The 13,808-nt window shown below is 35.9% G+C and overlaps 1 protein-coding gene across 5 annotated transcripts in view; it reads left to right on the forward strand.

The window, feature by feature from the left end:
* Positions 1-13,808, forward strand: part of LOC127877874 (serine/threonine-protein kinase Sgk2-like) — a 113,032-nt gene that overhangs the window by 42,722 nt on the left and 56,502 nt on the right. For all 5 annotated transcript variants that reach the window (XM_052424179.1, XM_052424181.1, XM_052424178.1 and 2 more), the window contains one exon: positions 2,451-2,596. In XM_052424179.1, the coding sequence (XP_052280139.1) occupies positions 2,451-2,596 (146 nt within the window). The remainder of the gene's footprint in view (positions 1-2,450; positions 2,597-13,808) is intronic.

Genomic DNA, 13,808 nt, shown 5'->3' on the forward strand with positions numbered 1-13,808 from the left:
GTATGTCAAAGAATAATGAAATATTTATAGTCAATGAAGTGAGGATTTATGCAGAAATACAGACACAAACTTGAAAATCATTATTGTAACGAATACATAATATTTCGGTTTACAGCAGGTCATATTGAGTATGAAAGCATTCGAATTAGTTAGGAATAACCAACGAGCCAGAGTATAAACAGTGTGCTACTTCAAAGGGAAGGATATATGGTCTTTCTGCAAGTATTATTGTTTAAAAGATTTCAAGGAAGTTGATAATGCAGTCTATTACATTTGAGTATGGCGAGCAGCTAGATGGGAAGAGTTTAGCAAACAGGTGTTCAGTAGTCAGAACTTCTGTTTACATAGACCAATTTTGATGAAACTTTTGATATAGAAAGTTAGTATTGAGATCTAGCTTGATATTTTATTCAAATAATTTCTGGTCAGGGTCGAGGTCACTGTAACTAAACATAGAAAAGCTCTAACTGTTAATAACTCTATGAGATCAAACACTTTTTTGTGTTCTAGTAGTTAGTTTCTTTGTTTTTGCATTTAGGGTCAGTACAATCAAGGTCCAAATCATTATTACTAAAATAAGAAAAATGGCAAAGGCTGAATTACTTAAGTATTGATGGAGGTTTTGTATTCAGTTAGAGCTCAGTGGAAGCCAGCTGGATAAAGTTAACTTGATGGAGGTTTTGTATTCAGTTAGAGCTCAGTTGGGGCCAGCTGGATAAAGTTCAGGAGGTTTTGTATTCAGTTAGAGCTCAGTCGAGGCCAGCTGGATAAAGTTCACTTGATGGAGGTTTTGTATTCAGTTAGAGCTCAGTGGAGGCCAGCTGGATAAAGTTCACTTGATGGAGGTTTTGTATTCAGTTAGAGCTCAGTCGGGGCCAGCTGGATAAAGTTCACTTGATGGAGGTTTTGTATTTAGAGCTCAGTCGAGGCCAGCTGGATAAAGTTCACTTGATGGAGGTTTTGTATTCAGTTAGAGCTCAGTGGAGGCCAGCTGGATAAAGTTCACTTGATGGAAGTTTTGTATTCAGTTTGAGCTCAGTCGAGGCCAGCTGGATAAAGTTCACTTGATGGAGGTTTTGTAATCAGTTAGAGCTCAGTCGAGGCCAGCTGGATAAAGTTCACTTGATGGAGGTTTTGTATTTAGTTAGAGCTCAGTCCAGGCCAGCTGAATAAAGTTCACTAAATGGAGGTTTTGTATTCAATTAGAGCTCAGTCGAGGCCAGCTGGATAAAGTTCACTTGATGGAGTTTTTGTATTCAGTTAGAGGTCAGTCGTGGCCAGCTGGATAAAGTTCACTTGATGGAGGTTTTGTATTCAGTTAGAGCTCAGTCGAGGCCAGCTGGATAAAGTTCACTTTACCAATAAATAGAAAAAAAGTATCTGCTTAGTAACTTTAGTTTGGATGGAGATTTGGTGCTGAAGCAGGTAGCTTACTTGTTAATCTGACTTCTGATTCATTTTGGAAGTAGTTTGATCAATTTAAGGTAATTATGTTCCACAGTCTATACTGGGTGACATACTGTTTTGCCCTGTCTGTTTGTTTGTTTGCGTCAAACTTTAACATTGGCCATAACTTTTGCAATATTGCAGATAGCAACTTGATATTTGGCATGCATGTGTATCTCATGGAGCTGCACATTTTGAGTGGTGAAAGGTAAAGGTCAAAGGTTAAATATATGGGGGGCATAGTGTTTCACAAACACATCTTGTTTTTTTCTTAAAATAGAAAATATGTTACCTCTGAAAAGCTTGAGTGCTTATGGGGGTACGCATCTGAAATTGTGTATTTTAGTAGCTTACATGCACACCTAGCTTTTGATTGCATTTGTAGCATTTGCGTTGAAAACTGGTTCTGTGGCATTGCCTTGTTTCTTGCACCTTTTAGACACATCACCCTAAAAAATTATTTGAGCTAACATATATATTCATATACAGTCCTTGCAATTTTCAGAAAAACACCCTTCAGGTGTGTTATATATGCCTATCAGAATATGAATAATTGTGTAATTAAAGATGAACAACAATAAACTAATAATTATTTCTATTTTAACATGGTCTGAGTGTATATTCTAAAAAAAGATACCTACTTACTATACCTGTCAGGTTTTGGAATATTTCGCAAACAATTTTATGTTTAATATAACAATTACAACTTCATGCTTTGTATTAATAAAAAATGTGTTATTCTTAGACAGTAGCTAGTGAGTTGGTATTTACTATTATGGCAAAACCTTTAATGGTCATTTCATTAACCAAACAGTAATATTATCTGGAAATCTTTAACCATTGAGTTGCATTTGGATATAGATTGTTTTCTCTTTTTCCCCATAAATATTAACAGACATATCCATTTGTTTGCGACCATAATTTGGCCACCATATGAGCAGATTTATCTCAGTGGATTGTTATTATTGTAATTTTCCTTTGAAATACTACTTTACTGTTTTTAGGTGAAGAGGATATGCCCAGACGCCAATTTGCGATTGCCGGGAAAGAAAATATTTGGGAACTTGGATCCACAGTTTATACAACAGCGACGTGAGGGTCTGGACGAGTTCATAAAGAATCTAATACTTCATCCAAAGCTTTCACAACAGTGAGTGTTTATTGATAAAATGATTTTTCTCTTTTGCAGATTCATATCTAGAATTATGACATGGCCAAGTAATAACAAATGATTCATTTCTTTGCCACAGAAACATTTCTTAAAAAGGCAAAAGTTGATGTATTTGTTATTATAAAAATATGCTAAATGTACCAGTATAATGATTTATGTTGGGAATATTCAGTATGGACAAGTAGTTGAGTAGTTTATATATATTGTATATTTATGATAATGTGAAGCTTTTTATTTTCTGACACCCCTGTACAGTAAGCATCTCTTATATTTTATTATTAACTTATTTTTAAAAGCCCTCATTCTTAGGGACAGGGGGAGGGGTCCAACAATTGGAGTTGTGGCCCCTCTTTTAGCAAATAATTAATTATCCCCCGCCACAGGCGGAGGGATATTGTTTTGGCGTTGTCTGTCCGTCCGGAGCCATATCTTGGAAGTGCTGTGGCAGGTTTCCTTGAAACTTGGTATGAGTATATATATATGGATAAGAGGATGATGCACGCCATATGGCATTGTACACCATCTGTTAATAACTGAGTTATGGCCCTTTGTATCTTGAAAAAATGCTTTTTTGTGTGTCTGGAGCCATATCTTGGAAGTGCTTTGGCGGATTTCATTGAAACTTGTTATGAGTATATATGGATAAGAGGATGATGCACGCCAAATGGCATTGTACACCATCTGTTAATAACGGAGTTATGGCCCTTTGTATCTTGAAAAAATGCTCTTTTGAGTGTCAAATATAACACTTTTGTGTCCAGAAGCATATTAACGGGGGATATCAATTCAACGAATTAGTGTCATGCCTCACAAAAGTGTTGCTGCAAGAGTGCTTAAACTTTACAAACTTATTAGCCACGGTATGAAGTTTTATAACTCCATATATTGGTTCATGTTTTTCCAGTGTAAGCAAAGTGTTTCACTCACCCAAGCATGAAGTGCCTAATCATTAATTGCTGAGTTATTGTATTCACTCTATGTCTGTTGTTGTGTGGCGTGCAGCGGCAGGTATGCTTCATGAACCTTAAGCTGGTTACCGCTCTAGAAGCAAAATTTGTTTTCCAATCTTTATGAAACTTTGGACATATTGTGTATCTAGACCCTCTGAAGTGTATCAAGGCTGAGTTAGAATCTCGATTAAGGTGAGACATTAGGTTTCTAGGTCAAATCATAGAAAAGCTTTTTAGAGGCAATATTCATGACTTAATCTTGATGAAACTTGGTAAGAAAGTTAATGTAGACAATGTCTAAACCATTTGAATCTGGGTTATGTGCCTCAAAAAACAAGGTCAACTGGTCAAATGTTAGAGACACCTTTAACCACTCCAGAGGCCTATTTATGAATCAATCTTGATGAAACTTGGTCAGAATGTTCTTTCTGGTAATACCGGGTCTTTTTGGAATCTGAATAACCTGCACACAAAAATAGGTCACCATGTAAAATTTTAGAAAAACCTTGTAACCTTTAGAGGCCACATTTATTGCTCATCTTCTTTGAAACCTTGTAAGAGTGTTAATCGTTACAATACTTAGGCCAAGTTTCAATCGGGGTACCTTTTGTCTACAAACTGGGTCAGCAGATCAAATTTTGTCACTCTTGAGGCAACAGTATGACTCAAGCTTGATGAAACTATATCAGTATGATTATCTTGACAATATGAAGGCCAAGTTTTAATCTGGGTCAGAAGCGTCTAAACACTAGGTCACCAATATGTTTGCTTTTAACAACAAAAAGACTTATTAGACTAAAACACGTTAATTGCAAAAAAATTAAAAATTATATTCAAGTAGCACAGAAAAGATGGATGTAGGTTTCAAATATGCACATGAAACAAACTTAATAATGTTTAGAGTAAATGTGTTCCTTTTGACAAAAAATTGTGTGTGTCATACAAACTGTTTCTTTCTCTTATCAGTGTTTCCATGACTCTTGGATAAATCTATTTGCCCTCTAAGTACAAGTCCAATTTAATCCCGACTATAATCGTGGTCTCATTGTCCCAGGTTGCTTTAAAGTGGTTCCACTGTAGTTTACCATGCTCCATGGGTTATCTGTTTATAGGGATTCCACTGTAGTTTATGATGGTCCTTGTGTTGTCCTGTTTAGAGAGTTTCCTCTCTAGTTTTTCATGGACCCTGGGTTGTCAGTTTATAGAGTTTCCACTATAGTTTATCATTTAGGGATTTTTGATGCAGTTTATTATAGTCCCTGGGTTTTCCTGGTTTTAGGGTTACCGCTGTAGTTTACAATGGTCTCTGTGTTGTCCAGTTTTAAGAGTTTTTACTTAAGTTAACCATGGCCCCAGGGTAGTCTGGTTTAGAGGGTTTCAACTGTAGTTTAATCAGCCAGCACATAATCAATACTTTGAAGGTCTGATGCATACTTCAAGGGCATTTAAAACCATGCATCAGGAAAACAAAATGTATTGATTAGCATGAACAATGTTAAAGAGGAATATAAATGTTTTGAAACCAAAATAAGGTGGGGATTATTTGTGTGCAGTCGCTAAAACTACTTTTGACAGACATTGCTCAGAATCAGGGCTAGTATTTGTGTTGTTAATTGAGAAGTTTAACAAAAATTGCATCTTTTTAGTGCACCTGAGAATGCACAGCTCATTGTTAGCTATTGTGGTCACTGTATGTCAAGTTTTAGCTTAATGAGACCACTTTTTATGCCCCCAGAACATAGGGACTGGGGGCATATAAAAATCGCACCGTCCGTTAGTAAGTCTGTCCGTCTGGATTAGTTTCCGCTCAATAAGTCAAGCAGTTTTCATCATATCTTCACCAAACTTCATGAAATGTGTAAGGCAATAACATCTAAGTCAAATTGAATAATCAGCCAAATTGACCCAGACACTCTTGAGTTACGGCCTTTGAATCAATCGTAAAATTGTTTTTTTTCTCGAATCCGCTCAATAAGTCAAGCAATTGTCATCAGATATTCACCAAACTTCATAAAAATGTGTAAGGCAATAACATCTAGGTCAAATTCTATAATCAGTCAAATTGATCAAGACACTCTAGAGTTACAGCCCTTGAATCATTGTAAAATTGTGTTTTTTTTCTCGTTTCCGCTCAATAACTCGAGCAATTGTCATCAGATCTTCACCAAACTTCATGAAAATGTGTAAGGCAATAACATCTAGGTTTCAGTTTGATAATCGGCCTATTTGACCCAGACACTAATGAGTAAAGGCCCTTGAATCATCATTAAATTGTTTTTTTTACTCATTTCCGCTCAATAACTCGAGCAAATGTCATAGGATCTTTGACACACTTCATGAAAATGTGTAAGGTCTTAATATCTAGGTCAAGTTCGAAAATCAGCCAAATTGACCAAGACACTCCTGAGGTATGGCCCTTGAATTATTGAAAAATTTTGTTTTTTCATGTTTCCGCTCAATAACTGAAAGCAATGGTCATCGGATCTTCACCAAACTTCAAAAAATATTTAAGGCAATAAAATCTAGGTTAAGTTCAATAATCAGCCAAATTTATGTAGGCATTTCTGAGTTATGGCCTTCGAATCATAAAAAAAATGCGTTTCCGCTCAATTACTCAAGTAATTGTCATCGGATCGTCACCAAAACTTCATGATGTAACCTTCATATTTGGTATGCATGTGTATATGGACAAGGCCTTTCCATAAGCTTACAAATCTAGACCCCTGTGGCCATGACCTTGAAGTTAGGGTCAGCATTTACTGGTAGGTTTCCAAAATTTGTTCTGTTATTTATCTGTCTTACATAACTATCCAAGTGTTTTTTCAGGGGCATATGTCATCGGATGGAAACAGCTCTTGTTTCATCAAATAATGATGGTACATTTATGAGGGAAGTTAAAGGATAGATAACATAACCCTGTTGTCCTTAAAACAAGATTTATTACTCACCTTTGAGCCAGAATGTTTATCTTGAGAATATTTTGGCAAATAAATCCTGGGTCACTTTTGTTTTAAACCTAGATCACTAGGTCAAATTGCTAGAACTCTAGGGCCGCATTTATGACTCAATGTTGATGAAACTAATAATATTTGTCTCAACAATGTCAAAAGATTCATGTTTGAATCTGTGTCACAAGTCACAAAAGTAGGTCACCCGGTCAAATCTTACAAAACTTGTTACCAGTTGACAAGCAACATTTATAACTATCTTAATGAAACTTGGTCAGAATGTTTATCTTCCCAATATCTGCACGGAATTCAATTCTGGGTCATGTGTATAAAAAACTAAGTTACTGTTTATAAAAACACTTTGTTACCATTCTACAAGCAAAATTAATGACTCATACTTGATGAAACATGGTCGGATTGGTTATCTGGACATTTTTTGGGCCAAATTTGAATCTGGGTGACGTGAATTGAAAAACTTAGTCACCAGGTAAATTCTAGACAAATTTTCTTACCACTATAGTTGCCACATTTATGACTCAATCTATATTAATTTTATCTAACAATCATGAATGTCTTTGACAAGCCAAATCTCAGAAAGAAGTATCCAAAAACTAGGTCACCAGATCAAATGGTATGCTACTTACCTTTTAAAATCTTAGAAAAACAACAACATGTTGGAACTCTAGCATCAACATTTATGATGCAATCTTGATAAGACATGGTCTGAATGTTTTTCATGACAATGTCAAGGCCATATTTGAATATGGGTCAAATAAATAAAAAAACTAGGTAACCAGGACAATTCTTGAGATTAGGTGAGTGCTTAATTTTATATGGTTTTCTTTATCTGTATAAACATCAGCTAGTATCATCGTTCTTGTATCAAAGGACTGAATGGACTTATTTCAGGCTCTTTAAACTGTGTTGTTTGTAATGAATAGTACATGGTTGCATATTAGCAAATCCATTTACTTACTAACAAACAAAAGATATAACTAGAAATGGCGCGGCAGAGGCTGACGCGTATCCCCACGCCGCATGTTTGACCCAGGGGGCACCCTAGGGTTGGTAATGGGGCCATGCATAGTTGAGATTGGCCGTATCGTCATAAGAGATGTTCAGTATCAATTTGAAGTAAATCGGTGCAGAAATGAAGAAGTTATAGTAAAAGGCAATTTTGGGTGGGCGTGGTGTATGTGGGCGGGGGTGCCCCAGGGTTGGTAAATTGGGCCATGCATACTTGAGATTGACCGAATTGCCATAAGAGATGTTCAGTATCAATTTGAAGTAAATCGGTGTAGAAATGAAGAAGTTATAGAAAAAGGCAATTTTGGATGGGCGTGGTCTTTGTGGGCAGGGGCGCCCCAGGGTTGGTTATGGGGCCATGCATAGTTGAGATGTAGTGTATTGTCATTAGAGATGTCCAGTATCAATTTGAAATTGGTGTAGAAATGTAGAAGTTATAGTAAAAGGCAATTTTGGGTGGGCGTGGTCTATGGGGGGGATGCCCCAGGGTTGGTAATGTGGCCATGCATGATTGAGATTGACTGGATTGTCATAAGAGATGTTCAGTGTCAATTTGAAGTAAATCGGTGTAGAAATTAAGAAGTTATAGTAAAAGGCAATTTTGGGTGGGCGTGGTCTATGTGGGCGGGGGCGCCCCAGGGTTGGTAATGGGGCCATGCATAGTTGAGATTGACTGTATTGTCATAAGAGATGTTCAGTATCAATTTGAAGTGAATCAGTGTAGAAATGAAGAAGGTAATGTAAAATAACATTTAAAAAATGAGTGAAAATCTCTGACCCGGCCCCAACCCAACCCCCCTTACTTTTGACCCAGGGGTCAGATCAAAATTCCAAATAGTGCAGAGTCGCACATATGCTCATAGCTACCATGTGTGTAAGTTTCAAGGTTCTAGTGCTTATAGTATAGGAGGAGAAAGTGGCCAGGACGGATGGACAGACAGACAGACAGACGGCGGAGATAACCACAATATCCCCACGCTTTTCAAAAAGCGTGGGGATAACTATTTTATGTCTACTGTATACAAAGTTTTGTAAATAATACAACCTCTAAGCACTTAAAGCTAACAGTTTATAATAATGTTGAAATGCTTCATTCGCCTGTTAAAGCAGATGTATTAAGTTTACACTGTAATCTTGTTTGTTATGCAAGAGTGACTGCCCTTATAATTAAGCAAGTTAAAAAATCAGTGTTTATTATAAATGCTAATTACCATAAATAATCAACTTAAGTAGAGCATGATACAAATGTTAGCATTAAGGAAATCCTCATAAGTTTTTTATGAGCCTTAGTCATAAAGAGAAGAATCGCTCTTATGCTTATAGATTTGTCAGTTGACATACAAAATGATCGATGTACAAAGAATTTCAGGTTATTTCTTGGTATAGCAGTTTATATGATTACTACTATTTAAATTTTGTGGGGGGCTAGACATGCAAAAGTTGATGATTGTGTCCATTATGTGCCTTGCTATAATAAAAGAAAGCATTATATAACTGATAAGAGTTTTGCCTTATTGGCTTTTTAACCAGGTTTTCCGAAGGAAAAAACTGGTTATTAGATTGGCGAATGCGGGCGAGCTGGCGGGCTGGCTGGCTGGCGGGCTGGCGGGCGGGCGGAACAAGCTTGTCCGGGCCATAATTATGTCGTTCATTGTCAGATTTTAAAATCATTTGGCACATTTGTTCACCATCATTGGACGGTGTGTCGCGCGAAATAATTACGTCGATATCTCCAAGGTCAAGGTCACACTTTGAGTTCAAAGGTCAAAAATGGCCATCAATGAGCTTGTCCTGGCCATAACTATGTCATTCATTGTGAGATTTTAAAATCATTTGGCACATTTGTTCACCATCATGGGACGGTGTGTCGCACGAAAGAATCACGTCAATATCTCCAATGTCAAGGTCGCCATGACTAAAAATAGATTTAAAAAAAAAAAAAACTTACAAAGGGGGTTAATTTTGTTTGTTCATTTCAAAAGTTCAGTTTGAGTTTTCTCCCTTTATCAGATTTTTTTTCACAATGAAAACCTGGTTTTGTGACAATTTTGTCCCTTGTTTAAGATTTCTCTGATGCTTATGCAGCTTAAAGGGGCCTTTTCACAGATTTTGGCATATTTTAAAGTTTGTCATTAAATGCTTTATATTGATAAATGAAAACATTGGATCTTAAAAGCTCCAGTAAAAAATCAAGAATAGAATTTAAAAAAAGGAAAAAAAAGTAGCCGGTACCAGGGCTCGAACCAGTGACCCCCGGAGTCCTGGAATAAGTCTGAAGTAAAAAGGCATTAGCCCTCTCGGCTATTCCGCCCGATATACACAGTTTAAGTATTTTATACCTTATATAAGCAATCTTCGTAGTTTCGTAAATGTAAACAACATCAACAGAACTATCCAAATTATTCAATCGTTTTGCGTTACAACGCATTATAATTTTTAGGTTTTCATATCGTCAAAAGATACATATAATGGCTATATTGGACTGTGGTAAATGTTCAGTAATACTGTTTCCTCACAAATATCATAACTAAAACAAAAATTTGCGAATCTGAAACAACTTTTTTCAATTTTGTCAATTTACCAAACCGTGAAAAGATCCCTTTAAGTTGATTGATACATTAGCGGGTTCTTAACGGAATATTTAACTTAGGTAAGTGACATATAAATCAGTTTAAGACCATGTTTTAAAAACTTTAAGTTTCAACCTTTTTGGTTTTGCTTTATTGTAATTAAAGTTTGAATAAAATACTTAAGAGGACTTTAACTTTTGACCAGTGTCATGCGAAAATGGGTCTTATGCCATATGCTGCTAGCATAGGGCAGTCTGGTCAGGAGCTACCCTTTCTGCTAGTGAGACCACAAAGCCTTGCATGACTTGATTGCAGAGAGGGTAGCTCCCGTTCATACTGCGGGTATGCCCAGGCTGGTCTGGAGTGTGGCTTGCAGTATATGGCATAAGATCCATTTTTAGCTTGGCTGTTTTCGGAGAAAACCCGAGGTGTTGTCAAAGCCAGCTTTTCCACCGTCTGCGTCATGCTAAAACCTTAAAATTGGCTCTAAAATCAAAGTGCTTCCACCTACAACTTTCATACTTCATATGTAGCTGCACCTTGATGAGTTGTACAGGACACCCATTTTTGGGTCACTAGGTCGAAGGTCAAGGTCACTGTGACCTCTAATATAAAATTGACAAGCTTTCATTTATTCAAAACTGCACCAACAGCCGAGCGTTGGCACCCGCTATGCGGTGCTCTTGTTACATTATGTGGTTCTTATTGCTAAACCTGTACATGGTGTCATTGTAACAGACATCATTTAAAGACTTCCAATTAAAGTTGCACTCAGATGAAAAGATTGTCTAAAGGAACTATGCTATTTCAACATTTATATATATACAGTCAATCTTGTGGATGCGACAACTTGTATTAAGCAACCTTTGTCTTATGCGACCATTTTGAAATCCCACGGAGCTTTTTCGCTATATAATGATATTGTATTAAGCGACTTTTGTCTTACGCGACCAGCGACCGCTGATATTTGTGTATTTTGATGTCCGAATCTTGAATTAAGCGACCACTAGGAGGTAAAAGTGGTTAATCTATTGATCTTTCAGGGACAAATCCGTGTTATTTGTTTATCTAAGCCGATGTTAAACCTCTGCTTTGTTTTCACACCAACCATTATGATTATGCTTTGTCTCGTTGACCAGTTCTGACCGGTATTGTTGTAGACTGCGTATCAATTTATTGAGTTGAAAAATAGAGGAATGTATTGCGCACAGTCTACAGCATAAATAGTTTACTATGTGGAACATTAAGAGACAACGTCGATTTTTCTCGAGTATAGATAACAGGTGCAGAAACAATGCACTGTACGCGACAAACATTTCCTGAGAAGTGCAGAAAATAAACTATTAATCGGCAACATCTGTTGAAATCCGTACATTACCAATTTGTAATTATGCTAATTAGTAGATATTTGTTATTTACTTAATAAATTTTCCTATCAGGTCTGTTTGTTTGTTTTCAATTGACGTGTTTTAATTTTTTCAGCTCATTATGTATCATAATCGAGTCAGATTTCTTTAAGCGTACATGCAGAAATTAAAATGTCAAAACGAAAAGTGTTAACGTTGAACAAGAAAATTCGAGTTTTGGACGTAAAATCGCAGATGAGTCGGTAAAACTCAAATTCAGAACATTCTTAAGCGTAAAGACGAGTTGCTTGAAGATGTGGAAAATAATGTGTCAGGTGAAAAAAAAACGCGAAAAATATTATCTTGTCTATGTTGTTTTTGCAAATAAATATGTACACACAATTCATTTATAATAAATGATAATTTATAATAAGTGAAAAAATAAAACACATTTTAAGTAAAATATTGTTTATGTATTGTGTTTATATTCATTTTATTATAAAAGTTAAAATCATTGTTGACATAAGAGATTATCCTTCATATAGATTTAAATTCCAGAATGGCCTTTTTTATTTAAAGACCATTTAATTAAGAGACCACTTTTGATTACTCCCTTAAGTGGTCTCTTAATACAAGATTGACTGTATTATGAGGAAGCAGCTTCCAAACAAATATATAGGGTGTTAAAACAGTGGGCATAGAGCAATACAATATGAGGAAAATTATCTATGATCTCAATCTTTTTTAGTTCATAGATCTCATTATGACAATTAAATTGATATAATAGTCTCAATATTGACAAAAGTACATGATGAAAGAGGTCAGTGTATTGGTTATTTTAAAGACAATTTAATTAGCAAGTCTAGTCTATTGGCAGACTTGAATCTAGAATCCCATATGAGGAATGTCTTGGCACCCAGATCATTCATTACATGATGTTTGGGTTTTTTTGGTCAGAGAAACCTTTCTCTGCATTCGACTTTGTAAGAGAGAACTTTCTATTTAAATTATCAAGTGATGTTTAGTTTGATGTGATGTTATTATTATTTAACCATTTATGGCAAAAAGCAGTCAAAGTAAAGATCATGTATCTTTTGGTTACCATTGATGTGTCAGATGTCATAGCTTGATGCTCAACCATCTGAAATGTTGCCTGAAAGCGGTGGCATTTAAGGTATGCAAACTTTCATACTGTGCTTTTTGGCTATGCAGTAATGCATTGCAAGGTTCATAGACCATAGAAGAAGCATGTATTTTAATATGACTGGGTACTTAGCACCTTTGGTAGTTGACCTCATGTTCACATTACTTTTTACATAATTGATTACCTTAACACCCTCCCTAAATCAGATAATTTGATCATGTTATGAAGGTAATTCATAAGTACTTCTTTGTTCATTGTGTCTTGGTTTGGTTTATGGCGGTATGCAAATGCTGCCTGTGCATTAACTACATAATACATATTAGCTGTATACTTGTTTAGTATAAGCATAGTGGATTGCTCGTTAAGGTTATTGGAAATTATAGGGTATGTTGAATGTTGTTTACTCTTTGATTTTCTTTTGCTATACTTTAGGACCAACCTTTGATCAAATTACTGACTTATTAAAACTATATTTAAGTCAAACAGTAGAAGCTTTACTAAAAAATTAATTACCGACATATAGTAACTGTCATATTATGACACAATCTGCTATCAATCCCTCACTTGATTACCAGTTAAAAGAGTTGAATAAATGACCCTCGTCATGCGACAATAGGTCCTATGCCTTATGCGACCAGTGTAGCCCCAGACCAGCTAGCAGACTTGTCGGGAGCTTCCCTGTCTGCCTGCTGTATTCAGGCATAAATTTGTTGCTAAAAAATCTGAAATAATTGTGGAAATAGAGCAATGTTACGCTGTTTGTCTGAAATCCAGGCCTGATCTGGCGCGTGTTTTTGAATAATTGTCAGCTGTTTAATGTAATCAGTGTGTAACCATAATTTCTTCAATTAATTGTCAGATTTTGCTGTCTGCCTGTTATCAGCCTGTTGTCACAGTACTATTGTTTTGTTATAAGTAAAGTGCTGAAATTTATTAAGTATTTTATCCTTGAAGTATTTGCTGAGTGTTTTAGTTCTCTGTCAGTTTAATCTATTTGTAATGGTGTTTCCAAATCTGGTATTACACTGAATATATTGAACTTGCAGCATGCTGTGATATCTGGTGATAATATAATAACAAAACATCAAGCAACTAAAAAAGAACAACCGAAAATGCACCATAAAAACACTGACATCACATTTGATTTCGACTAACAATGTACGTATTAATTGTTCATAGGGGTTAACCATGTCCCTTTTACCAAATA

The sequence above is a fragment of the Dreissena polymorpha genome, chromosome 4 (genome assembly GCF_020536995.1).
Source record: "Dreissena polymorpha isolate Duluth1 chromosome 4, UMN_Dpol_1.0, whole genome shotgun sequence".
Classification (NCBI taxonomy): Eukaryota; Metazoa; Mollusca; class Bivalvia; order Myida; family Dreissenidae; genus Dreissena; species Dreissena polymorpha.